The sequence below is a fragment of the Calonectris borealis genome, unplaced genomic scaffold (assembly GCF_964195595.1).
Source record: "Calonectris borealis unplaced genomic scaffold, bCalBor7.hap1.2 HAP1_SCAFFOLD_77, whole genome shotgun sequence".
Lineage (NCBI taxonomy): Eukaryota > Metazoa > Chordata > Aves > Procellariiformes > Procellariidae > Calonectris > Calonectris borealis.
Window position 1 is genome coordinate 258,105 of NW_027441478.1, and position 27,471 is coordinate 285,575.

The window sequence follows — 27,471 nt, forward strand, 5'->3', positions numbered from 1 at the left end:
TGCTGGGCACTGGGGCTGCTGGATGCTGGGCACGGCTGGGTGAGGGCACTTGGGTTGCGGCGTGTTGGGCACGGGGGGTGCTCAGTGCTGAGCATGTCCGTGTGCTGAGCATGTCCGTGTGCTGGATGCTGGGCGCTTGGGGTGCCCTCTGCGAGGCGCTGAGAGTGCTGGCTGCTGAGCAGTTCGGGGAGATGGGTGCTGGTGGCTTGGCATGTACCGGCGTCGAGCAAGCAGCCCGCAGCACCTGGACATGCCCAGCACGCAGGAACCCAGTGCCCCGCACACCCAGCCACCTCCAGCATTCAGCCCCTGGGCACCCGAGCACCAGCATCCGAATATCGAGCACCTGGCCGTCGCGAGCACTGCCAGCTCCTGAGCAAGCCCAGCAACACACATCCAGTACACCGTACCTGGCCGTGCCCAGTACCCAGCACCCCCAGCTCCCAGTCCTTGGACATGCCCAGCACCGGGACATGCACGGCACACAGCATGCCAGTGCCCAGCATGCATCCCCTCTCCATGCCAGAGGGACATCGCACCCCACCTCAGGAGAACGTCCCCATGCTAGAGGGATGTCCCCACTCCAGTTCAGGAGAATGGCCCCATCCAACCCCACGGGGCTCCAGTGAACGTCGGAGGTACGGGGTAGAGGAAGCCCAGAGCCCCTTGCCTTGTGCGGCTGTGAAGGGCTTGCGAAGGGAAGGTGCGAGCCGCCAACACCTTTCGGTCTCGGCTGATTGTGAGTTGGAGCCCGACGGGGTGCTTCTCCGTTTTGGATTTCGGCTCCGGCACGCTGAACGGTTGTACGGCAGAGCAAGCGCGGAGCCCCGGTGCTAGTGGGGCTGTGAGAGGGCATGTGTGGTGCTGGGCACTGGGGCTGCTGGATGCTGGGCACGGCTGGGTGAGGGCACTTGGGTTGCGGCGTGTTGGGCACGGGGGGTGCTCAGTGCTGAGCATGTCCGTGTGCTGAGCATGTGCGTGTGCTGGATGCTGGGCGCTTGGGGTGCCCTCTGCGAGGCGCTGAGAGTGCTGGCTGCTGAGCAGTTCGGGGAGATGGGTGCTGGTGGCTTGGCATGTACCGGCGTCGAGCAAGCAGCCCGCAGCACCTGGACATGCCCAGCACGCAGGAACCCAGTGCCCCGCACACCCAGCCACCTCCAGCACTCAACCCCTGAGCACCAGCATCCGAATATCGAGCACCTGGCCGTCGCGAGCACTGCCAGCTCCTGAGCAAGCCCAGCAACACACATCCAGTACACCGTACCTGGACGTGCCCAGCACCCCCAGCTCCCAGTCCTTGGACACGCCCAGCACCGGGACATGCACGGCACATAGCATGCCAGTGCCCAGCATGCATCCCCTCTCCATGCTATAGGGACAACCCAGCTCACCTAACTGAACGTCCCCATCCATCCTGTCCCCATGCCAGAGGGATGTCCCCGCTTCAGGAGAATGGTCCCATCCAATTCCCCTGGGCTCCAGCGAGTGTCAGAGGTACGGGGTAAAGGAAGCCCAGAGCCCCTTGCCTTGTGCGGCTGTGAAGGGCTTGCGAAGGGAAGGTGCGAGCCGCCAACACCTTTCGGTCTCGGCTGATTGTGAGTTGGAGCCCGACGGGGTGCTTCTCCGTTTTGGAGTTCGGCTCCGGCACGCTGGACGGTTGTACGGCAGAGCAAGCGCGGAGCCCCGGTGCTAGTGGGGCTGTGAGAGGGCATGTGTGGTGCTGGGCACTGGGGCTGCTGGATGCTGGGCACGGCTGGGTGAGGGCACTTGGGTTGCGGCGTGTTGGGCACGGGGGGTGCTCAGTGCTGAGCATGTGCGTGTGCTGAGCATGTGCGTGTGCTGGATGCTGGGCGCTTGGGGTGCCCTCTGCGAGGCGCTGAGAGTGCTGGCTGCTGAGCAGTTCGGGGAGATGGGTGCTGGTGGCTTGGCATGTACCGGCGTCGAGCAAGCAGCCCGCAGCACCTGGACATGCCCAGCACGCAGGAACCCAGTGCCCCGCACACCCAGCCACCTCCAGCATTCAGCCCCTGGGCACCCGAGCACCAGCATCCGAATATCGAGCACCTGGCCGTCGCGAGCACTGCCAGCTCCTGAGCAAGCCCAGCAACACACATCCAGTACACCGTACCTGGCCGTGCCCAGTACCCAGCACCCCCAGCTCCCAGTACTTGGACATGCCCAGCACCGGGACATGCACGGCACACAGCATGCCAGTGCCCAGCATGCATCCCCTCTCCATGCCAGAGGGACATCGCACCCCACCTCAGGAGAACGTCCCCATGCTAGAGGGATGTCCCCACTCCACTTCAGGAGAATGGCCCCATCCAACCCCACGGGGCTCCAGTGAACGTCGGAGGTACGGGGTAGAGGAAGCCCAGAGCCCCTCGCTTTTCCGGCTGCGAAGGGCTTGCGAAGGGAAGGTGCGAGCCGCCAACACCTTTCGGTCTCGGCTGATTGTGAGTTGGAGCCCGACGGGGTGCTTCTCCGTTTTGGAGTTCGGCTCCGGCACGCTGAACGGTTGTACGGCAGAGCAAGCGCGGAGCCCCGGTGCTAGTGGGGCTGTGAAAGGGCATGTGTGGTGCTGGGCACTGGGGCTGCTGGATGCTGGGCACGGCTGGGTGAGGGCACTTGGGTTGCGGCGTGTTGGGCACGGGGGGTGCTCAGTGCTGAGCATGTGCGTGTGCTGAGCATGTGCGTGTGCTGGATGCTGGGCGCTTGGGGTGCCCTCTGCGAGGCGCTGAGAGTGCTGGCTGCTGAGCAGTTCGGGGAGATGGGTGCTGGTGGCTTGGCATGTACCGGCGTCGAGCAAGCAGCCCGCAGCACCTGGACATGCCCAGCACGCAGGAACCCAGTGCCCCGCACACCCAGCCACCTCCAGCATTCAGCCCCTGGGCACCCGAGCACCAGCATCCGAATATCGAGCACCTGGCCGTCGCGAGCACTGCCAGCTCCTGAGCAAGCCCAGCAACACACATCCAGTACACCGTACCTGGCCGTGCGCAGTACCCAGCACCCCCAGCTCCCAGTCCTTGGACATGCCCAGCACCGGGACATGCACGGCACACAGCATGCCAGTGCCCAGCATGCATCCCCTCTCCATGCCAGAGGGACATCGCACCCCACCTCAGGAGAACGTCCCCATGCTAGAGGGATGTCCCCACTCCACTTCAGGAGAATGGCCCCATCCAACCCCACGGGGCTCCAGTGAACGTCGGAGGTACGGGGTAGAGGAAGCCCAGAGCCCCTCGCTTTTCCGGCTGCGAAGGCCTTGCGAAGGGAAGGTGCGAGCCGCCAACACCTTTCGGTCTCGGCTGATTGTGAGTTGGAGCCCGACGGGGTGCTTCTCCGTTTTGGAGTTCGGCTCCGGCACGCTGAACGGTTGTACGGCAGAGCAAGCGCGGAGCCCCGGTGCTAGTGGGGCTGTGAAAGGGCATGTGTGGTGCTGGGCACTGGGGCTGCTGGATGCTGGGCACGGCTGGGTGAGGGCACTTGGGTTGCGGCGTGTTGGGCACGGGGGGTGCTCAGTGCTGAGCATGTGCGTGTGCTGGATGCTGGGCGCTTGGGGTGCCCTCTGCGAGGCGCTGAGAGTGCTGGCTGCTGAGCAGTTCGGGGAGATGGGTGCTGGTGGCTTGGCATGTACCGGCGTCGAGCAAGCAGCCCGCAGCACCTGGACATGCCCAGCATCCAGGAAACCAGTGCCCCGCACACCCAGCCACCTCCAGCACTCAACCCCTGAGCACCTGCATCCGAATATCGAGCACCTGGCCGTCGCGAGCACTGCCAGCTCCTGAGCAAGCCCAGCAACACACATCCAGTACACCGTACCTGGACGTGCCCAGCACCCCCAGCTCCCAGTCCTTGGACACGCCCAGCACCGGGACATGCACGGCACATAGCATGCCAGTGCCCAGCATGCATCCCCTCTCCATGCTATAGGGACAACCCAGCTCACCTAACTGAACGTCCCCATCCATCCTGTCCCCATGCCAGAGGGATGTCCCCGCTTCAGGAGAATGGTCCCATCCAATTCCCCTGGGCTCCAGCGAGTGTCAGAGGTACGGGGTAAAGGAAGCCCAGAGCCCCTTGCCTTGTGCGGCTGTGAAGGGCTTGCGAAGGGAAGGTGCGAGCCGCCAACACCTTTCGGTCTCGGCTGATTGTGAGTTGGAGCCCGACGGGGTGCTTCTCCGTTTTGGAGTTCGGCTCCGGCACGCTGGACGGTTGTACGGCAGAGCAAGCGCGGAGCCCCGGTGCTAGTGGGGCTGTGAAAGGGCATGTGTGGTGCTGGGCACTGGGGCTGCTGGATGCTGGGCACGGCTGGGTGAGGGCACTTGGGTTGCGGCGTGTTGGGCACGGGGGGTGCTCAGTGCTGAGCATGTCCGTGTGCTGAGCATGTCCGTGTGCTGGATGCTTGGGGTGCACTCTGCGAGGCGCTGAGAGTGCTGGCTGCTGAGCAGTTCGGGGAGATGGGTGCTGGTGGCTTGGCATGTACCAGCGTCGAGCAAGCAGCCCGCAGCACCTGGACATGCCCAGCACGCAGGAACCCAGTGCCCCGCACACCCAGCCACCTCCAGCACTCAACCCCTGAGCACCAGCATCCGAATATCGAGCACCTGGCCGTCGCGAGCACTGCCAGCTCCTGAGCAAGCCCAGCAACACACATCCAGTACACCGTACCTGGACGTGCCCAGCACCCCCAGCTCCCAGTCCTTGGACACGCCCAGCACCGGGACATGCACGGCACACAGCATGCCAGTGCCCAGCATGCATCCCCTCTCCATGCTATGGGGACAACCCAGCTCACCTAACTGAACGTCCCCATCCATCCTGTCCCCATGCCAGAAGGATGTCCCCGCTTCAGGAGAATGGTCCCATCCAATTCCACTGGGCTCCAGCGAGTGTCAGAGGTACGGGGTAGAGGAAGCCCAGAGCCCCTAGCTTTTCCGGCTGTGAAGGGCTTGCGAAGGGAAGGTGCGAGCCGCCAACACCTTTCGGTCTCGGCTGATTGTGAATTGGAGCCCGATGGGGTGCTTGTCTGTTTTGGAGTTGGGCTCCGGCAGGGTGGATGGTTGTGCGGCAGAGCAAGCGCCGCGCCCCGGTGTCGGGGGGGCTGTGAAGGGGCTGCCCAGGGAAGGGGAGTGCCCCCAACAGCTCCCAGTCCTGTTTTGTCCTGTGTTGGAGCGCCATCTGCTGGGTGTCCGCTTCGGAGCTGGGCTCTGCTGACTCTGAGGGAGAGGGTGACGTTAGGTGGGAGAAGAAATGCAGAGGTCCGGTGTTGATGGGGCTCAGAAGGGGCCGCCAAGGGACAGGGAGTGCCACCAACATCTTTCCCTCCAGGCTAATTGTGTGTTGGAGCCGGATGGGTGCTTATCTGCTTTGGAATTGGGCTCCGGCAAGGTTGTTTGTTGTGCGGTAGATCAAGCGCAGAGCCCCGGTGTTGGTGGGGCTGTGAAAGGGCATGTGAGGTGCTGGGCACTGGGGCTGCTGGATGCTGGGTGGTGAGCATGTCCGTGTGCTGGGCATGTCCGTGTGCTGGATGCTGGGCGCTTGGCGTGCACTCTGTGGGGCGCTGGGAGTGCTGGCTGCTGGGCAGGTCAGGATGCTGGGTACCGGGGGTGCTGGTTGCTTGGCGTATACCGGTGCCCAGCACCCAGCCCGCAGCACCTGGACATGCCCAGCACCCAGGAACCCAGCGCCCCACACACTCAGCCACCTCCAGCACTCGGCCCCTGGGCACCCGAGCACCAGCACCCCAATATCCAGCACCTGGATATCGCGAGCACTGCAGGCTCCTGAGCAAGCCCAGCAACACGCATCCAACACACAGTACCTGGACGTGCCCAGTACCCAGCACCCCCAGCTCCCAGTACCTGGACGTGCCCAGCACCGGGACATGCACGGCACACAGCGTGCCGTGATGATCTGGCAGCCTAGCCGCTCACAGCAGACCACCAACGATCCCCCACCAGCGCTGGGTTAGTCCTCTGAGGCCCTGCCTATCCGCCAGGGACCACGCTGCTCAAGACTGATTAGGGAGAAGCAGAGGGGGGCGGTGGCGGAGCAGCAATCCCAGGAGACAATTAAACCAGGAGATGACTTGCCATCCACCTTCAAAGCCACCCATGGCCTCTGTCAAGATCGCACCCAGGCAGCCAGTGCAGCCAGGTCTGATTCAATTCCACCTTTTTCATGAGTTTTGCCTTTCAGCCCCGCAGTGTGCCTCCTACTAGAGCAGGGCACAGCGAGCATGCTCCTCGGGACAAACCTGCGCTTGCTGCTGCCTCCCGGGGATGCATCCACCAAGTGGAGACAGCAAAGGGCCCTGCGAGCTGGGATGCTCAACACCATGGTCCCAAGGACCAAGACGAGGTACCTTTCTAGGGGTCCGTGCCAGCAGCGGCACCCGCTAATCGTGAACCCTCGGAGGCAGGGAACCTCAACTGCTGCTACGGTTCTGGCCTCGGGGCCACCAAGAGCAGCTATGGGCCACCAACATTTTCTTGGGGCCACCTGCAGAGCGTATGCTGGCGGCTGCTCCTGAGACAACTCATTCACCTTCGTTTTCTCAGCTAATATGGGTGCTGACCAAGCCCCGGGCCATGGCCAAATGAATTAGCCTTTGTCTGATGGTTGGTGCCTCCTAAAACAAGCACAACTAGCTCGGTAATTGCCACGCTTCTGGCTCCAGCCTCCATCCTGCACGGGGAAGAGGTGTGAGGTCTCGCCGGGATGCGACTCCAGTTATCCCGAGAGGCTCACGCTGGGGGAGAACCTGGCCCAAACCCTCCTGCGGCACCACGGGGCTGCAGCGAGCTGTCCCAGGAAGCCTCACGAGAAATGCCCAGCCCAGGTCTGGAAGCCAGCTGGGAGGTGGATAGCTTGCATTAGCAAGACTAAGAACGGCGGCTGACACAGCTCCGGGGCTTCTGCGGAGGTGTCTCGCTGCAGTCAGGCCCCGACAAAGGCTTGGAGTTCAGAGAAGCCCCAAATCTCTCTTGGTGATGAGTTTGTGAGCGCTCAGCTCCACTGAGGCAGAAGCTCCGCCCCCCCAGGCCCCATGGTCGCCTCCGGGGGGCTGCCCTGGCCCCGGTCCGGAGCCCCGGTGGAGCCGGGAGGAGGAGGGGAGAGGGGCAGAGCGGCAGGGGGGGGTGGGGCAGGGCGGTGGCGTGGCCGGAGAGGGACAGGAGCCGGACAGAGGGACGGGAGCAGGACAGAGGGAGGAGGAGAACGGGGGGGGGGCTGGGCAGGGAGTGGAGGAAGGAAAACTGGAGCCTGCAGGCAGGGGAGGCACCTCGGCTCCCAGGATGCTGCAGGGTGAGGGACCACAGCTCCCAGCACGCCGCAGCCCAGGTCTTCCTTCCTCTTCGTCTGGGGTCGGTCATGTACAAATCTTCCCGCTGTCCCTCCCCAGATCAACTCCAGGTCGGCCTTGGCTTTCCTAGTCCTACCCCTCACCATCAGACAGCACCTCTCGGCTTCTCCTGGGTCACCTGCCTCTGTCCCCACCTCCTGTACCTTCCTGTCCGTGCCTGAGCTCAGTGAGGAGCTCCTCACTCATCCATGCCGGCCTCCTGCTGCCTTTGCTTCATTTCCCACTTGTCGGAAGGGTCCTTTCTTGAGCTTGGAGGAGGTGGTCCGTGACTATCAAGTAGCTCTCCAGGACCCCTTTTCTCTCCAAGGCCATATCCCCTCGGATTCTTCCAGACAAGGAAGGATCTCTGACAAGGTTGAAATCTGCTGTCCTGAAAGCCAGGGCTGTGGTCCTGCTCCTTGCCCTGCTCCCTCCCTTCCGCATCCTGAACTCCACCATCTCAGGGCCACCGCAGCCAAGGCTGCCGCTGACTTTCAAATCCCCAACCAGTTCTTCCTTGTTCACCAGTGCCAGGTCCAGCAGAGCACCTCTCCTTCTTGGTTCCTCCATCACCCGTGCCACGAAATGCACTCTCAAAATCTCCTAGATTGCTTGAGCCCTGCTCGATTGTCCTTCCAGCAGGTGCCAGGGTGGTTCAGCTCCCCCATGAGGACCAGGGCCTGTGAATGTGAGGCTTCTTTCACTTGTTTGAAGAAGGCCTCATCTACAGCTCCCTCCTGAACAGGAGGTCCCTAGCAGGTACCTGCTAACACGGCACCCACATTGGTCTGCCTGCTGATCCTGACCCGTAAGCTGGCTCCTGTCCCACCCCGAGCAGGAGGCAAGTCCACCTCCTCGCCTCCCCAGACGGTCCTTCCTGAAGAGCCCGTGTCCCTCCACCGCAGCCCTCCCGCTGTGCCATCTACCCACCACACCTCCGAGGTCCCAGTGTGGTCCCAGCCCTGTCATCACACACAGACTTCTGGCCCTGCTGGTGGTTCTCCACGCCGCGTGCGGGAGCGTGCTGGCACTTCGGGGAGGCTCCAGCCGTGCTCCTCTGTCGTGCTGCCTGTGTGTTGGGATGTGCAGGAGTGGGGCTGCATGTGTTCGAGCTGTGGGCTATGTGTGGACTTTATTCCCTCCTGCCCCTGCGAGCAGTTCCGGGATCACACAGGGGGTGTGTATAATGCCTTTAGACCAATCCATCACCAGGCACAGGCCTGTCAGTCCGGCTGGGAACAGCCCCAGAGCTCTTTATTTTGTATTTATAGGTGGATCTCGGCAGCTGAGAAGCCTCCCAGCCCCTTTGCTAACAGCCGCTGCCACAGCCGCCGCTCCGGCACCTTCCCCTCTGCTGCGGTACCAGCATCTAGTGCTAGGGAGGAAGAAAGAAAAGTCTATGAGCGTATGGACAGGGAGAAGGCAGAGACATCCTGCAGGCGTAGCTCAGGCCCCCTGTGATGGGACCTGCTTGCGATGAAGCCTCGAGGTGCCTGTGAGGTGGCAGAGGCCCCTGATGCCCAAGCCCAGGAGAAGGTCCCAGGTGCAGCTGATCAGCCTGGGGCTGAGTCAGGTTGGGCCAAGACCTTGAGTGTCTTAGGAGATGTCCCCCCTCGGGGCAAGGTGTCTTGGCCCAGGACTCTGCAAGGGAAGGACATGCTCTCTGGCTTGCAAAGGGGAGAGCCAGCCATCAGAAGAATCCCTCTGCCTTCAGCCAGGACTTTCACGTCCCGCAGGGAAAGCCAGTTCTGGGTGCCCAGGCAGTCCCCTTGCGTGTCAGGGAGGTCCAGCCCAAAGCCAGCCTCCAGAACCTGCTTCTGTCTCGCAAGGGGTGTCAGAGAAATGCCCCCTTTCCCCCAGGGCTGCCCTCCGTAGAGGGATGGGCCTTGCAGCCGAGGGAAGCACCATCCCTTTTTGGAGACAGTTACCAGGGGAGCTGCCTCTGCTGCTCTTGATGCCGCCTGTTGTTCTCAGCGACGTGCTTGAATATGTTCCTCCGTGCCTGATGCGGCTCCAGCCTTCTGAGGACCTGGAGCGCTCGTGGGGAAAGGTGGCTGCAACAACAGGGAGACATCATCCCTCAGCCTCTGCCGGAGACCCCTTCTGCCTCTCCCCTCATCCAGCCTCTGCAGCCACCCGGTCCCGCGTGTACCCACCCTTTCACCCTGTGGTGAGCTCTGGGCCTTGGCTGTGGGGGTAACCCAGGTCACGCCCGTGTTAGGAGACATCAGAGGGTGTCCTATGCAGCCCCAGGACGCAGGGACGGGGGTCCTGGACATCTCTGCGGGGTCACGGCTGCTCGACTGCCCCAGGCTGTGGCCAGAGCTGGCGCACACTTACTCAGGCTGGAGTCTCTTCAGCTGGGCTGCTGCTGCCATCTCCTCTGCTGGGAGAGGGTTTTCAGCCTTCCTCCACCTCTCGTTGACCTCCTTTCCCCTGGGCTGGGCGGGAGGGTGGGGAGTCCAAGCGCCTCCAGTGCCGAGTGCCTGCCAAGGAGGAGACGCTCTCAGCAAACCAGACGGCAAACAGAGGTGCCCTTTCCCAGACGACCTCTTGAAAGGAGCCCGCAGCAGGACCCGGGAGCCGGGAGACTCGGCGCCGCGTGCCCGTCGTCTTGGCTGACGGCTGCTTTTGCCCCTCGGATCCTGCTGCCAACCTCTCCCTCCTGGGGATGAGCAGGCAAACCCCTGCCCTGCAGCTGGGTGCCAGTCCTGCTCCCACCCCCTGGAGACCTGCCGCCCTGGGTGCCCCCACAGAGAGGGTCGCTGCTGCTCTCAGCGGTGTCGTACCTGGGGCGGCTGTCGGTCCTCCCCTGCAGACCAGGCTTCCCACGCCGCCCATTCTGCCTGGGCTTGCTGTCGCCGCTCTTGCCACCCGGTCTTCACTTGCTCCCACTCTGCAGACAGCTGCCAGACCTCCTGGAGGGGACGGAAACGCAGCAGCAGGCAGCATTAGTCTCGGCTCCTGGAGGGGCTTCCTTTGGGTCTGACCCGCGTTGGTGCCCCTTGCCTCAGCCGTCAGTCGGCAGCGCTTTGCCCCTAACAGATCAGGGGCCGTGGAGTCATGCCAGGCTCCTCAACTCATGGCAAACAGAGCTGAGTGACCAAAGACCTCCACTGTCAACGACCTAGAAAGGACTTGTCCATTTTCCATAGCCCCTGGCCAGCATAACGTGTTTCATGACAACCCAGGGGGCAAGAACAGGCAGGCAGGGTGTGCAGCACCCTCCTTTTCGTGAAGAAGATCCGAAGGAGGTGACAGACAGGTCACAATGAACGCGTGCCAAGGGATCCTTTCAGGATGGCTCTCTGCACAAAGAGGCTTTTGCCGAGTCTCAAACAGCACGGTAGTTACGGCAAGGCAGAGCACGTACCTGCAACGCTCTCCTGCAGCCTTCAGAGGACGGGAGTGCAGCGGTGGGCCTGGCTGGAGGAGCTGGCTCCTGCCTGCCTGCCTCCTTCGTCCTGGGGGAGCTGCCCGGACATGGGGGGAGCACACTGCGGAGAGACACCAGGAGGAGTCGGCATGAGCACGGGGCAGTTTCGTGTCCCATTTTCGTCTGGTATCAAAGCTCCCCAGGCTGGCAGAAGAAGCGGGGGAGGTGGGGCCGTTTCCCATGGCAAGGGGGAGCCTCTCCTGAACCCCATCCGATGGATGGGAGAGGACCGCACCTCAGGTCTGAAGTAAGGGCAAGCAAAGTGATGTGGGGTGCGCTCAACATCCGCCGCCTTCCCCACTAAGGGGCCTGCGATGGGGCAAACAAGCTCATAAAAACCGTGGCGCAGGTGTCGGGGACCTTCCCGAGTCCCTACAGCCAGAGTGTCCAAAGGGGATGTCCCTCCTACATGGGTGCAAGGATCCCTTTCACCCCTTCCCACAAGGGTCTCACCTGGCAGAAGTCTCCTTCCCCATGTCTTGCTGCCTTGTGCCTGGCCCCTGGCTTGGCAGCACGGGGAGGGAAAGCTTCACCCGCCTCTGCAGCAGCTTGTCAGGATGCCCCTCTGCACCTGGGAAAGGAGGAAGCTCTTCAGAGCAGCCCCATGGAGTGCGTTTTAACCGGGCTGTGGTCGCCCAGCGTGGGGCAGGGCCCCACCTGGACAGCAGGGACCCGCTCCCGTGCCTCTTCTGATCTTGTGCTTTTCTGCAGCCTTCTCGTGCCAGGTGGAGAAACCCTTGGCCACTGCTCCGCGGATCACCAGGAACTGAAACCTGGAAAGCAAATGATGACACAGGCTTGAAGAAGGGTGACCCCCTACCCTCTGCAGCTTCCCAGCACTAATCCTCCTGACTGTCGTGCAAGGCATGGCATCCCTTTCCTTTGTGGCCATGCACAGGTTTGATTGGCAAGCTCCCCCCAACACCAGAAAACGTCGCTTAAAATCCTCTCTGCGTGCAGTTGGTTCTCTCTGATGGGAATGACAGTAGGCTGGGCGTGAGAGACACGATCACGATGCCTGGTCACTCCAGGAGAATACACGCGTAGCCCCAGCTCAGCATTAGTTAACCAGAAACCAGTCAGTTCAGGATTGATCCCTGACTCCCTGCTGAGTGTCGAGCCCCGACAACGCACGCTGCTGAGCAGAAGCTGGGAAGCCACCCGCTCGGTCGCTCGAGGGCTGCAGAGGAAACGCACTCACCTTGGGAACGCGTGGGCAGGAGCAGCCTGTGTCTCCCGAGCGGTGGTGGCTCCACTGGAGACAGCTGCACCTGGCATCCACAGCCTCTGCAAAGTGACACAGAGCTGTCAGAAGGTTTCCAGGGCAGTTTTCTCTTGGCTCCCAAAGGAAGCAGACCTGTCTCCTGCTCCAACAGAAAGCCACTTCTCCAAACCCCTATTCCAAATCCTCCTCCGTGAACATTAGCCCTTGCTCTGCTCTGGAGAAGCTGCACAGCAAACACTGAGACTGCGCAGTAACACTGCTGGGCTTTCTGTAGGGCAAGGATCCAGAAACTCAGCAGAAACTTTCTTTGCTAATGGAGAAGTCAGCGGGGGTGAGCATGGGGAAAGGCGTTTGACTGGCCTGCCACGTCCAGGCTGGCCAACGGCGACTGGGTTGCTCACCCTTCAATAGGCTTCCCAAAGACACTGGAGCAGCCCTCAAAACCGGAGCGACTTACAGTGCGAAGCAGTGCAATCCGGCTGGCCTTGCTCGCCAGCCCTGTGACGCAGTCGTAATAAAACCGCATGCACAGGACGTCGTCTTTGCAGGACAGAACGCCAATGCCCTTGAAGGCGAAGGCGAGGCGCTGCCTGTTCCTCAGCTGGAAAGAGTACAAGAGTACGGTCTCTTGCACACAGTTCTTCACCACGTGCCGCGGGAAGGAGGTGGCTTGCGATAGCCACTTGTAGTTCAGTGGCTTGATCTTGACATCGCCTGTAAGGAGGAGGAACATTGTCACTGCCACAGCAGGCCAAATTTCTCTGTAAGGTTCATAACAAAATGCCATAGAAAAGGTCGTTTATAGAAACAGCCCTTGGGGAGTGGTTTGTTTTGGGGGAGCTCAAGCCGTCCCCCGACCTTTGGAGGCAATTCTCTATTTCTCTCAGCCCTTTCCAAAGAGCAGAGAGCGCGCACCCCACCCCCAGGGGGAAAGTGGAGGGTGGCCGCTGCCTTCTCACCAGGGATAACCACTGTGGGGAACGCGAGCTCCTGCAGACGTAACGCATCCACGTCCAGCCGGAAGACGGGTCTTCGGACCACATACACCTCTCCTTCGCCGTGGAATTGCTCTTGGACCATAGCGAAGGTCCCGAGTCCTGTGACCAGGACACCCTGCCCAGGAAAAAGACAAAAAGGCTCATGAGTGAGTACTTTAGAGATGGGAAAAGGGAAAGCTTTGGAAAAGGCCCACATTCTCCATTTGTTTTCTTCCCCTCCTCAACATATTTGCTAACCTTCTCCCTTGGCTGGAGAAGACCCCAGGCGTTTCCAGCACAGGGAATACCTATGGAATCGTTCTTGGCACGGACCCAGCATAATCCCCAGTCTCTCTGCTTGGTCTCTCCACTCTGACCACAGCAAAGGGTGAAGCCCTGTCGTGTGCCAAATGCTTTCTCAGACTAGATCTGGACTTGGTTTCCCTCCTGGTTGACCAAGAAGCAGCTCTGGGCACACGGGGTTGTCTCGGCGTGCTGCTGTGATGCTCAGGGAGGGATCACTCCCCGGGGTCCAGGCTCTCCAGGGCAAAGGAGGACCAAGACGCCAGCCCACCTTGTCCAGCTTCAGCTGTCCCAGGATGTACGCAGACACAGCATCCCAGATAGACACAACATCTGGAAACAAGGGAAAGAGGTCTCAGGCTCCGGGCCAGCCAGCTCACAGCCTCTCGGCAAGCTCCTCGCCCAGGGGGTGACAGATGCAGGTGTCCACAAACAGCCCAGACAAACACCGCCACGGCTGCGGAGCTGGGCTGTGCCCCAGTTTCAGACTGCCAGCCTTACTCTGCTCCAGGGGCAGGGCTGGAGCAGAAATGGGGAGGTGGGAAGGGCTCAGGACCAGGGCTGTGGCCATCTAACCCCCAGAAAGCGATGGCACCCCAGCGCCCAGGACATGATCTGCCAGCCTGGTGGCACAAGAGGATCCCCTGGGAAGGAACAGAGGTTCTCCCAAAGGAGACTAGTTCAAGGTAAAGGGTTGATTTACAGCAGAGGCATTTCCAGCTGGCTTGTGAGAGCCCTGTGGGACCTGAAGGACACCCCAGCTCGTGGGACACAGGATCCCTTTTCATCCCAGAGCCAGAACCCCATGGCCCCGTGCAGCCCCCCTCGTGAGGGGACCGAGCCATTTCCACGGGAGCCTTGGGGCTCAGGGCAGCCCCAGCACCATGACCCGGGAGTCCTGGTTGCCACATTGTCCCGAGCCCGGTGGGATCCTCAAGCAGGGCTCTCGCGGCCGCCCCCAGCCCTGTCCAGCCACCCCCACACCCCAGCAGCTGCAGCTTTTGACAGCTGACAGCCCTGGTGCGACCCCTCGGGAAGGAGCTCCCAAAACCCATACCCTTGGTGGAGAGCTGCAGGAGTGTGGGGAACAAGCTGCTCAGCTCCAAGCCGACGGCCACGGTGCAGCAGCCCTCCATCGCGCTTGCCGCTTGCCCTCAGCTCAGGGAAAGGGATGCTCTTCGCAGCTCCTCGCCCAAAATTCCTTTCCAACGTGCCCCTGCTCTGCCTGTCAGCAAGGGTGCTGCCTGTCAGGGAGGGTCCCCCAGCGCAGCCCCGCTGCCTCCCGACCCCGCTCCTGGCTCTGGAGCAGCTCCGAAGGGCAGCAGTGGGGAGCCCCTGAGCAGTGCCCAGCAGCGCCCAGGCCTCGCCGGCAAGTGCCGGCACCGCCGCGGCGCTGGGGAGACCTCCCGGTGATGTGGGTCATCCCCCTGTGACATCAGCCCGCATCATTTGAAGGTGCATTATGACACCAGCAGGGAGACAGCACAAACGGGGAGAGAGGAGATAGATTTCCCCTCTTGTCCTGGGAAATGGTCATCCCCTTTCTCCCCACTGCTGTTCCAAAAACCCTGTCTGCCCCCTGCACCAACATGTCTCTGCTATTGGGAGCCCGTCTGGGCAGGTGGGGTTTGGGGGTTGGCTGCGGTTGGGCAGTTGCAAGAGATGGGATCGAAGGCCTGTGGGATGCAACAGCCCCTCCAGCGTGCCCGAACACTCCTCTCTGCTGTGTGTCGCTTGTGTGGCAGGAGTAGGATGAGCTTTACCGCACTGGTTTTGGCTGGGATGGAGTTAATTTTCTCCCTAGGAGCCCAGATGGTGCTGTGCGTTGGATTTGTGACCAAAACAGCCCTGATAACACACCAATGTTTTAGCTATCGCTGAACAGGGCTTGCACAGCATCAAGGCCGCTTCTGTTTCTCACGCTGACCCACCAGCAACTTGGCTGGGGATGGGCAAGAAGCTGGGAGGGGACACGGCCGGGACAGCTGACCCCAACAAACCAAAGGGATATCCCACACCATATGACGTCGTGCTCAGCAATAAAAGCTGGGGAAAGAACGAGCAAGGTGTGGTGGGGGGGTGTATGTTCGAGGCCATGGCGTTTGTCTTTCCAAGTTACTGTCATGTGTGATGAAGCCCTGAACATGATGAATAGCAAAAGGTTCAGTTGCCCTAAATTTCGGCATCTGCTGCCATTTCAATTGGCCAGAGGAATTTCCCAACAACCTCCATGAAGATGCCCCCAGATGTTGCCTGGTCTCTCAGAGTTGCTCCAGCAGAGCTTGCAGCTACCTGCACGTATCTTGGACCATCTCTAGTACCTCACATGTCACCAGGTGTTTGTGTCCGAGCAGCTCACTGCTGCCCTCCATCTCCATTAATTAGCATCAGAGCTGGGACAAGGACCCTTTCTGGCCCCAGGACTGAAAACACAGGAGGAGGCGCCTTCATTGACTCAGCTGAATCCCTTCCCTCCGCAGGGGTAAAGGAGATCCCTCCCTGGCACTGTCTGGGTGTCCTGCCTAGTGACGGGACAAGGAAAGGCAATTCTCATGCCCAGTTTTTTCCCTGAGATGAGAAACGACACTGCCGGAAAGAAATCTCTCTCCCTGGACAAGGAAGGGAACATCCGTGACGCCTTCGGCCTGTTTCACAGCAGGTTCCCCTGGAGCCCCAGGGACACCTGAAGGGAGCCCAGAGGGGGAAGAAAAAGTGACGCCTTGGGCTGGTCCTCTGCTGCTGAGCCGGGCTGGGCTCCCGGGACGGAGGGAGCTCCCGGCAAGTGGGCAGCGCTGCAGAGAGACAGCTCTGCCCAGGAGCAGCTCCTCTGCAAAGCGCAGCAGGGCTGAGGGCACTGCCTGCAGGCACCGAGGGGAGAGGAGCGAGGCAGAGAGAGGTTAAAGGCAGCCTGGAGTAGGAGGATCCTGAGAGCTGACTGGGGGAGGAACGTTGCAACCACAGAACGAGCTGAAACTGGCAGATGCAAGCAGAATGAAGAAGAAAAGGACCAAGGAAACAATTCCAAGAGAATGAGGTAACTTCAGAAGAAGGCCAGCCCAGCGACCAGGAACACCAGTATTGAAATCAAGAGACCACCGACCAGAATTAAGTGATTGGACTTGGGGATCGGGTGAGGGGTGGTACGTTTCGGGAAATCTCTCTGTAAGGGGTCTGCGATCTGCAGTAGGGGTCCCTCCTTGGAGGCAACCAGCTCGAGCTGCTCTGCATGTCAGATAAATAAACCACTTATTTACTCAGCAGATTGGCGACTTGTCTTCTGTGAGCAGGAACCTAGGGCCGAGCCCTGTTGAGGTGGCACCTGCATAATTCCTACCATGAGACCGTGGTGGCGGCTGCGTAATTCCTGAAACAAGAAGCCAGGTGCCTGCTTCTGCCCTCTCACCTCCTCAGGCACATGTGACATCACAAGAAGCTGGAGAAGCCAGCTGCATGCTCCTGCCCCAAGAGCTGCAGCGCCACCGCTAACATCACAAGCGCCTGCACAAGCCAGGTGTTCATTCATACCCAAACAGCTCCTTACACACCAGTGACATCAGAAGCAGCTGTACAAGCCAGGTCCTGCTCCTGCCCCATCACTGCTCAGCCACCTGTGACACCACAAGTACCTGCGCAGGCCAGGAGCTTGCTCCTGCCATATCAACTACTCAGGCACTTGCGACACCATAAGCAGCTGCACGTAGAATGTTCCGGCTCCTGCCCTATCACCTACTCAGGCACATATGACCTCACAAGCACATGAACAAGCCACGTGCCTCCTCCTACCCTATCACCTACTCATCCACCTATGACATCGCAAGAATCTGCACAAGCCAGGGGCTGGCCTCACACCTCCGCAACCACCTATGACAACACCAGCACCAGCACAAGCCAGGGGCCTGTTCCTAACCTACCGCCTACTCAGCCACCTATGACATCAGAAGCACCTGCACGAGCCAGCTGCATGCTCCTGCTGTAACTGCTACAAAGCCACCGGTGACATCACAACCAAGTGCACATGCTCCTGGCCTATCAGCTACTCAGCCATCAGCGACAACATAAGCAGCTGCAGAAGCCAGGGTCTTTCTCCTGCCCTATCAACTACCTGGGAATATCACAAGCAGCAGCACAAAGCAGGGGCCTGCTCCTGCCCTAACACCCACTCAGCCACAAGTGACATCACAAGCACCTGCACAGCAGGAGTGTCCTCACTGCCAACACCCCGGCTTTTCCACCATCTCCCCGTGCTCCCCTCTCCCCCAGGCACCTTTCTCACCCACGCCACCACCTCCCAACGCCCCTGTCTGTCTCTGTGTTTGTGTGGCAGATGTCACCTCGGAAGCATTGTCCCAGCCGGGTCCCCTGCACCTCCTTCTCCCTCTGCTCTCATCGTGACTGTCCCAGCTGTCTGATGTGCTTTTTGACCTCATGGGTCCTCTCGTCCTGCCTCCCTTCTGCTGTTCAATCCTGTTCCTGCAAGACAAGTGACGACCAGGCGGTGCCTCCTGTCATGAATGAGTAGTTTGAAGGCCGCTTGGAAGATCACTGACAAAGAGATCGGCAAAAGGTGATTTTAATAGAAATTTATAGAAACGTGACTTAACAGAGTTCGATGGCAAGGTTCACTCTATTACTCATTACATGGATTAAGTATACACAGAGAAAATCGTGTCAGAGTTGCGTTGGAATGATTTGTACAGAGACTGAGGATAAAATGACCAGGTGACCCGCCTGGTGGATGAGGGAAAGGCAGTGGATGTGGTCTACCTGGACTTCAGTAAGGCCTTTGACGCTGTCTCCCACAGCATTCTCCTAGAGAAGCTGGCGGCTCACGGCCTAGACAGGTGCACTCTTCGCTGGGTAAAAAACTGGCTGGACGGCCGAGCCCAGAGAGTTGTGGTCAACGGAGTTAAATCCAGTTGGCGGCCGGTCACGAGCGGTGTTCCCCAGGGCTCAGTGCTGGGGCCGGTCCCGTTCAATATCTTTATCAACGATCTGGACGAGGGGATCGAGTGCTCCCTCAGTAAGTTGGCAGACGACACCAAGCTGGGCGGGAGTGTTGATCTGCTCGAGGGTAGGAAGGCTCTGCAGAGGGACCTGGACAGGCTGGATCGATGGGCTGAGGCCAACTGTATGAGGTTCAACAAGGCCGAGTGCTGGGTCCTGCACTTCGGCCACAACAACCCCAGGCAACTCTACAGGCTTGGGGAAGAGTGGCTGGACAGCTGCCCGGAGGAAAAGGACCTGGGGGTGCTGGTCGACAGCTGAACATGAGCCAGCAGTGTGCCCAGGTGGCCAAGGCGGCCAACGGCATCCTGGCCTGTATCAGAAATAGTGTGGCCAGCAGGAGCAGGGAGGTGATCGTGCCCCTGTACTCGGCACTGGTGAGGCCGCACCTCAAATCCTGTGTTCAGTTTTGGGCCCCTCACTACAAGAAGGACAAGGAGGTGCTGGAGCGTGTCCAGAGAAGGGCAACGAAGCTGGTGAAGGGCCTGGAGCACAAGTCTTATGAGGAGCGGCTGAGGGAACTGGGGTTGTTTAGTCTGGAGAAGAGGAGGCTGAGGGGAGACCTCATCGTGCTCTACAACTACTTGAAAGGAGGTTGTAGTGAGGTGGGTGTTGGTCTCTTCTCCCAAGTAACTAGTGATAGGACGAGAGGAAACGGCCTCAAGTTGTGCCAAGGGAAGTTAGGCTGGACATTAGGAGAAATTTCTTTACTGAAAGAGTGGTCAGGCCTTGGAACAGGCTGCCCAGGGAAGCGGTGGAGTCACCATCCCTGGAAGTATTTAAAAGACGTGTAGATGAGGCGCTTAGGGACATGGTGTAGTGGGTATGGTGGTGTTGGGTTGATGGTTGGACTCGATGATCTTAGAGGTCTTTTCCAACCTTAATGATTCTATGATTCTATGAAAAGGGCAAGGGAGACCCTCCCCTTGAGTCACGAGGTTCCTCAACGGGAGGGTCCCCCTTACCCTTTTACCCCCAATCCTCACCTGCCCAATCAGCTACTCAAACACCAGTGACCTCTCAAGCACTTCAACAAGACAGGTTCCCACACCTACCCTATCAGCTAGTCAGCCACCCGTGACATCACAAGCACCTGCAGAAGCAAAGTTCCCATGCCTCCCCATCAGGAACTGGGCCACAAGTGACATCAACACCTGCACAAGCCGGGTTCCCACGCTTGCCATATCAGCTAGTGGCACAGGTGCGGGGACCTGGCTCGTGCTGGTGCTTGTGATGTCACGGGTGGCTGACGAGCTGTTATGGCAGGCACGGGAACCAGGCTGATGCTGCTGTTTTGATGTCACTGGTGACTATGGATCTCATATGGCAAGCGCAGGAACCTGGCTTGTGCAGGTGCTGATGTCACTGCTGGCTTAGTACTTGATAGGGCAGGCGCGGAACCCGGCTTGTGGATGCGATTATGTCACTTGTGGCACAGTTCCTGATAGGGCAGGTGTGGGGATCTGGCTTGTGCAGGGGCTTGTGATGTCGTGGCTGGCTGACTAGCTGATCTAGGAGGTGCGGGAACTTGGCCTAGGTGCTGCTCTGATGTCACTGGTGGCTGTGTAGCTCGTACGGCCGGCGCGGGAACCTGGCTTGTGCATGTGTTTATGTCACTGCTGGCTGAAGTATCTGTAGCTCGTACGGCAGTGTCATTTTTTTCGTGACATCCTCTCCCCATCCTGAAAGTTGTCCTCGAAGGCCGAGAATTGCCCCAGGGGTGCCCCAGAAGCCTACCATTCGGCGCGGGACACTTTACCTCCATCATCGCGCTGTACCCCCAGGAAATGATCGTTCAGGAAGGGCTCCCACTGAAAGCATAACTCGAGTAGGACTGCCTCAAGAATATGAGAGCGATGCGCCATCCTCTCCTATGCAAGATGCTCTCCCCCTTTCGACCCCAGTAATACTTTAGGAGTACGGTTTACAGACAGAAGTGCCCACTTGAAAAACGGTGTTTGGTTCGGTGAATCTACAGCCATTTCTGCAGACGGAAAAGCAGAGTTAACTGAGGAAATGAATGTTTCGCCCAATGACCTGAGTCCCTGGCCAACACCTGAGCCTTTGAAGCTGGAGCCAGCACAGTTGATACTGACTCCGAGGCTGTAGGGGCTGGAGCCACCCCGTGCCTTGGCAACTGGCAAGAGCTGCTGCACTCCCTTCAGAAAAGCTGCAGGCAGGGCTACGTCTCCACCTGTCTTTTGCCTGGGAGAACCAGGAGAACACGAGTGGCCTCGAGCCTAACCTGGTATTTGAGCCCTGCATTGCTGCCACCCCAGTACTTCAGAAAGGCAACTAACAATTGCACTTGTGACCGGTCCCCCCTGCTCCTGACCCCTGGTAATATGGTTAGCATAACGAACCCCATTTTATGAGGCAAAGAGCCATGCCCTGTGACCGAGCTGGTCACCTAGCAGTCCCCTTTGCCCTCCTCATCAGGCCCTGAAGGTCCTGTGCACCAGGCAGACGACTTCTCCCTCTCCCTATCGTCCTCAAGTTTCCCGGGTGCCTGGCTGACTTCTTCCCTCCTTACAGGCCTTGAAGGTCCCAGGCACCCGGCCAACCCGGTTCTGATGACCCTGCCACAGAACAGGGAAGTGCAGCAGCACACAGAGCACCGTCTATAAAGTCCAGCAGCACTTTTCCCCTCTTCTCCTCCAAGGGCTAATTTGTGGAGGAAATGACAAATGGCACCTTCCTCTCTTGCAGGGCAGAAGTTTTCCGCCTTGATACAACACATAAAATTGCACGGGAATGGTGTGAACCTCACGGAGTTGCCTGGGTCTTCCACCTGCCCTACAGACCCAAAACTAGCAGCACTTACATAAAGACGCTTTAATATCGGGCAGGTACCCACCCGATGCCCAGTGGAATGAGCCCATTTTCCTGCTCTCTCCAACCCACAAACCCTTTAAAACCCCCATTGTCAGTCTGTTGTTTTTCTCACGTTGACATGAGAAAAGGACATATGGAAACCCATTTCTACCTGGGGAATCCCTTTACCTATCACTGAGTCCCAGGCACCCAACCAACCAGGTTGTGATGACCCCGTCACAGAGAATTAACAGGAGGACAAACAGGAGGAGGAGAAAAAGAAGGACGACAAACGGGATGAACTGGTGGATGGCAGGTGGAGGAGGAGGAAGGGGGTGAAGAGGACACGGAACATAGAAAGAGAATGAGAACAAGGAGGAAGAAGAGAAAAAAAGAAGGAAGAGGAAGAACATGAGGAGGAGCCAGAGGAGGAGAAAGAAGAGATAGAGGAGGAACACGAGGAACAGTCAGAAGAGGAACACGTGGCACAGGACTAGGAGCAGGAGGAAGAATAGGAAGAGAAGAAGGATGAGCAGGAGGAGGAACAGAAGATAGAGGAACAAGATACAGGACACGAGGAGGACAAACATGAGAAAGAAGAGAAAAAAAGAGGAGGAAGAGGATGATGAGGAGGAGGAGGTAGAGGGGCAGGAGGAGGAGAAGGAGGAAGGAAAAGGAGAAGGAGAATGAAGAGGAAAGGGAATATGAGGAGGAGGAAGACGAAGAGAAGGAAAGGAGGATGACATACAGGATGAAGAGGAACAGAACAAAGAGGAGGTGGTGGAGGAGGCGGGGGGGAAGAGGAGAAGAAGGAGGAGAAACAGGAAGAGGATGAGCAAGAGGATGACAGGAGAACAAGGATGACTAACAGGAGAAGGAGGATTAGGATGAAGTTGGGGACGAGTGGGAGGAAGGGGGAGGAAGAGGAGGAGGATGAGGACAACTACAGCAACGACAAACAGGAGGACAGACAGAAGGAGGAGAAGGAGGGTAACAGGATGACAATGAAGAGGAGTAGGAATAGGAGGTGCAGGAAGACGATCAGGAGGAGGAAGAGGGGGAGGACAGGAGGAAGTATTGAGCGCTAAATGTTCCAAAGCACGCATACAGCAATGTACAATGAGAAATTACAAATAAATATACGTGGTCACAAGTCCCCACAGTCACCTTTTTTCCTTTTTCCCTTCCAGGTGACGCTGGTCAAGCCCCAGGCACCTGCAGCCATTTGCTGTACACAACTCCCCTGATGCTGCATATCTGATACACGTTTAATAAAACAACGTAGCCCAGAGATTTTGTCTGTTCACCTTGAGCTGGGGGGAAGGTGCGTAGGTGCGTGAGGACGATCTGCTTTATCCCTTTCATTTTTAGTCCTCAGCAAAAACACTGCAAGATTCGGACTTGAGGACAGCACTGAAATCAAAGGGTAAGCGACCAAGAAGGCTCCAACCGCACACTTCCACCTGATGGCCTTAAACAAAACACAGCTGGGATCCTGATTGCTCGCTTCAGCCTGGAATAGTCCTGTTCCTCATCTGAAAGATCCTGCGTGCCTGGCTGAGGACAGGGACAGACACAATCCACACAGAGAGCAATCAGAGCTCAACCCTGCACTTCCCTTGGTCACGTTTCCTTGGAAAACTTCTTTGCTGGGTTGTTTGAAAATCTGTAACTGCAAGAACCAGGAAGAAAACCTCCCTGACGGGTTGACTGGAACTTCCTGGCTGTGGTAAAACCATCTGCCCTCGGTACCCCCATTTCACAAGAGCCGGCAGCACAGCTGGGGTGGGGGGAAGGCACAAATCAGACCTCGGGGCCGAGAGACGAGCACAAGCATCTGCCAAGGGAGCTGCATCCAACCAGGAGCGCTCCCCACTTGCTTCTCTGGCAACAAAGCCCCGGTGCGTGCTCCCACCAGGAGGGAGAAACAACTTCCACTTCTCCAAATCCCCATTTATGAAAGACTGTCAGCAGACATGGGGCTGTCCAGGAGCATGAGAACCACATGAAGGCCAGAAGACAGCAAAGACACCTGGTCTGACCCCCCCCCAGAGCATGCCTGCTCCAAAGCGTGGCAGCCTCGTGTCGGAGGGGAGGCAACTCTACCTTCCCCTGGCCTGCTGGCGTGAAACATCGGTCTCCAGATGTGAGGGCTCGGGCTGGCGACACTTGGGGTAGCAGCAGGAACGCTTTGGCCTATGCACAAAGCGTTCCCAGAGCTTTCTGCTGGCATTTGCACAGCTCACAGCCCAGGACAGAAGCGTCCGTGACCGCCACAGGCCTCACACTTCCGTCCCACCTGAGGTGTGTATCTTAAATTTCACTTCCCACTGGTCAAACATTCCTCTTCAGAGCTCTCTTTAAACTGAGGGCTCGCGGTAAGGGAGAGAAGAGAGTTCCTTACCTCTTGCGCAGTCAGGGCATGTTCCCCTGCTAAAAGCGGCCTACTCAGGCCTCCCATTTGGGTAGGAGCTGTTAAAAGAGTAAAACCAAGTCTTAAGTTTATCCATTTGCTTGTTTAAAGAACCTACCATTTGCAGCGTTAAGCCCCCAGAAGACTACTTGCCACAGACACTCTAAGCAAGCTGCCATAAAAGGCAGCTCAAGAGAATCACAAATAACCATTTCTGTACTCTCTGGGAGAGGCTTTCAAGGCTCTTTAAAGGATTTAATTGGATTTGTGTGCTTAACACACCATTGCGTGGATTTACAATTTTACTGCCAAAGGTTTCATGTACTACAGAGATCTTTAAAACAGCAGCTGTAATGATCTCATGCGTAAATATACACAAAGATGCTCTGATATCACGCATGTTCATAACTCAGTGGATGCTCCTACCAAGGGAGTGGCTCCCTTCCGTAGCCACTGAACAAGTAAAAGGATGGAACAAAATGACACGGTCAAGCTCTGAAGCAAAATTTCTATTTTCATTTAGCTTTAATCTAGAGCTGCATTGAGTGGTGAGAAGTGCCAGCCTGACAGCTCTGAAGCACAAAGCGCTTGATCCTCTGTGCCAGAACCGCACAGGCACTGGCCAGGCAACCTGCCTGCCTACTTGTTGCCCTGCCAATACAGTCTATAATTGAGGAAAGTAAAATGGAGATATAAATGTTCTTCCTCCGAGTATTTGATGCTGACAGCTTCTCGCCTCCAGCCTTCCTGCACTTCAGGAGCTCAGAAAATGACAAGAAGAGAAAGCAACGAACACTGGCACTGCACGACTCAGGGAGTGGCTTTTCCACTCAGAACGGTGGTTGCTCTTCATCGTTATGAAGACTAAATGTCTGGTTTTGGGGGAGTGCCTTGGAAGCAATGCAGGGGCCCAATTTAACAGAGTGTCATCTAGAGAGAGGGAGACAGTCTGTGGCCCAAACGTCTCGCACAACAGCCACAGTGTGAGAGAAAGGGAAGCGTTATCCTCGCTGTATTGCTGAGACACCAACTTCACTAATGATCAGACACCAAAGATAAGTAACCTTCCCCAGGTCTCACTAAGCATGCACTCACGTTTTCCAATTTCCTTTCCCGGAACTATACAAAAACTCTCTCTACAACCATAAATTACACGTGCCCGGGACCATTCCCTGGAATGGAGGCCAACTGGCACAATTACCCTTGTCCATTTGGTTGCGTTTTGTTGTGCAAAATTTGGATGCAGGGTAACTGCATCCAAAATGCCCACGGGGAAATCCCCTGGCCCATTCCCACTCGTGAGTGGTGCCGAGGAATTTGCGGAGCTTTCCAGCTGACGTGGGACAAACCTGTACCTGTAAACCTCCAAGCGATTTAGCACTGCAGATGATCAAGGTCCAGTTCACGGGAACACTCACCGGTGCTGTTTAATTCAATACCACAGGTGCTGCCACAAGTTTTCCCTCAGACAGCACCTCACGCTAACATACGCGGGGTAGGTTTTTTCAGTACTCTCTTAGAGCAGCAGTAAACAGAAGCAGAAGAAAGCAATATGAATAAACCAAGCTCATCCACTAACTCTAGCATAGAAGAGTGGCTCATTATCTTAAGAATACAGCCTAAAGAGCATCTGGCTTCAAACCCAATGTTCAACTGGAATTAATTGTTTCCCTTACTGTGACAAACAGGTAGAAGGGGGGGGGGGGTGTTTGGTTTTTTTAGTTTTAGATTTCTTTCTTTTAAATAAAAAAGGGAACAAAAGGTATTAAGCGTCTGCAAAGAGACAAGGCACTATCAAAGGATCTAGTAACAAGAAGTGATGGGGACAGAAATGGGGACAGAAAATGGGAAGGGTCAGCAAGCACCTAAGCACAACCCACAAGTGAAGCGATCCTGCCAGCATAGCACTTTTTGCCATCAAAATACTCGATCAGCAACAGTTCAGTCCTTCAAACAAGAGGACAGGAGAGCAATTAAAAAGTGAACAGGGAACACATATCTTGAAAGACAATGCCTGAAGAGGCAGTTAATTTGGAGGAAGGAGAGATTGGAAGAGATCTCCGGGCCCATCATAAACTCACTGAACTCCATGTTAAGCAATAAGGGGTTGGCTGGGTGCTTTCTACTTTCTTTATTTCCACTGGAAGGCTGTTGCAGAACCCAAACCTTCTAAGCCTTAAAGAGTTTTCTTCCAGTTTTCAGCTTAAATTTACTCAGGGCCAGGCGGCACGCATTTTCTCTGGTGCCCACACCTTCAGGCTTAGTAACTGCTCTCCCTAAATGGTATTTCCCTCTTCTGCATTTACAGGAGTCACCCCACTCTTCTCCCACTTGCTTTTCTAGCCGAAGCAAATCAAGAACTCCTGATGCCATCACGCACCTCCATCTCCCATGTCCCAGCAATCCCTGCAGCTCTCCTCTCCAGTTATTCCAGGGGGAGTTCATCTTTCTTGTACGTGAAGGACCAGCAGAGCAACCCCGTCAGATGAGCTGGGCTCTGTGCAATGGCATTAGCTCTTCTCCACAGTTCCTGAAAATACTTTGCCTGACACACTGCAGTGGAGCACTTCCTTATGCCCACATCACACTGTTGGCTCCCAGCTGCTCTCCTGTGCTTCCCTTTAGCTACCTGTAGGTCTTCTTCCCCCTCCTCAGTTTTGGCCACCTGAAGAACACCCAGCTTAGGGCTCTAAAATTCTTGTCAGCTTTTCGTCCACCAGTACCCCCGAGACCTTCTCGGCAGGGCTGCTCTCAATCCCTTCATCCCCCAGCCTGTATTGATACCGGGGGTTGCCCCGACCCAGGTGCAGGACCCTGCACTTGGCCTTGTTGAACGTCACGAGGTTCACACGGGCCCACTTCTCGAGCTTGTCCAGGTCCCTCTGGATAGCATCCTGTCCCTCAGGCGTTGTCGACGGCACCACATATACACAAACACACAACATATACAAACATTGCCATATGTTTACACTGCCTTCTCAGCACAACGTTTCTGTTATGGCACCAAGAACTTACGGGTACGAAAATTACGAATTTTAAGTGCTCTTTTAAAGCCCGTTATAGTTAAATCAACAGTAGTGAGAAAACAGTCAAGAATTTGACTTGCAGAATGGGAGATGATTCGTGACTATCTCAACAGCTTTTACTATTGATGAAGCTTACAACCACCTCACTACCTGGGAATGACATTCTTTGTTAGGATTGGTCTGGTTAGAAACTCAGCAGGCTGGCTCGTTCATCACTGCAATTCTTCAGTCGGAGGAAAGAAAGAACTGAGGAAGACCTAAGCAGAAAGGCGGCCAGCAGGTACCAGTTTCAATTAACTTTCACCTGGGTGCAGAATGAAGCTTCTTTCTAAACATAAAAATTGCATCTCTGTCAGGGTATTGGCTCCTCCAGGAAGTGTCTTTTTTCCACCCTTTGCCTCACTAAAGAGCTTTTTGGCCAGATGCTTTTCTTCTGATGCAGAAATGTGAAAGTATTGGCAATCTTGCACATTTGCCGAGGAAAGCTGTTGCCCACTTAGCTCTGTAGCTCTGAGGGTAGATGCTGCAACGGTCACGCTCACCTGCAAACAGCGCTTGTCTTTGCCTTACGCCCTCACGTATCACAGGTGAGCCACGTCATGAGAAAAACATGCTCAGTTACAACTTCCTGGCTGGATGAGCAGGGACACCACTAGCGGGTCTGCAGGTCAGAAGCCCAGTGCTGGTGCCACACCTCAGGTTCTTGACACAATCATAGGTCAACGTGAGAAACTGAAAAGTGGGGTGGTTACTATTGGAATGCCAAAAATAAAGGAGAGAGATGGCCTGTGTGGGACTAAAGGAAAAGAAAGGAAGATCTTACTCTCTCTCTATTACATCTTCCAAAATGAAATGGAATATGTAGAAAGCAATCAAGACAGGATTAACAACTACCAACAAGCAAAACAGATTTCCTGGATTTATT

General features: G+C 57.2%; 1 protein-coding gene across 24 annotated transcripts in view; it reads right to left on the minus strand.

Moving 5' to 3' along the window:
- Nucleotides 1–8,569: 8,569 nt before the first annotated feature.
- LOC142076643 (uncharacterized) overlaps nt 8,570–27,471 on the minus strand; it is a 30,902-nt gene continuing 12,000 nt past the window's right edge. For 5 of the 24 annotated variants that reach the window (XM_075138925.1, XM_075138935.1, XM_075138930.1 and 2 more), the window contains 14 exons: nt 27,089–27,342; nt 24,939–26,414; nt 23,512–23,579; nt 17,621–17,759; nt 12,969–13,122; nt 12,467–12,723; nt 11,986–12,071; nt 11,442–11,557; nt 11,238–11,355; nt 10,722–10,845; nt 10,138–10,266; nt 9,689–9,834; nt 9,277–9,402; nt 8,570–8,723 (listed from right to left, as the gene is read on the minus strand). In XM_075138925.1, coding sequence (XP_074995026.1) covers nt 8,603–8,723; nt 9,277–9,402; nt 9,689–9,834; nt 10,138–10,266; nt 10,722–10,845; nt 11,238–11,355; nt 11,442–11,557; nt 11,986–12,071; nt 12,467–12,723; nt 12,969–13,122; nt 17,621–17,716 — 1,473 coding nt within the window. In that variant the 5' untranslated portion in view covers nt 17,717–17,759; nt 23,512–23,579; nt 24,939–26,414; nt 27,089–27,342 and the 3' untranslated portion in view covers nt 8,570–8,602. Of the gene's footprint in view, nt 8,724–9,276; nt 9,403–9,688; nt 9,835–10,137; nt 10,267–10,721; nt 10,846–11,237; nt 11,356–11,441; nt 11,558–11,985; nt 12,072–12,466; nt 12,724–12,968; nt 13,123–13,244; nt 13,623–14,346; nt 14,515–17,620; nt 17,760–23,511; nt 23,580–24,938; nt 26,415–27,088; nt 27,343–27,471 lie in introns of those variants that run through there. The other 19 variants (XM_075138937.1, XM_075138938.1, XM_075138933.1 and 16 more) reach the window with 17 other exon arrangements.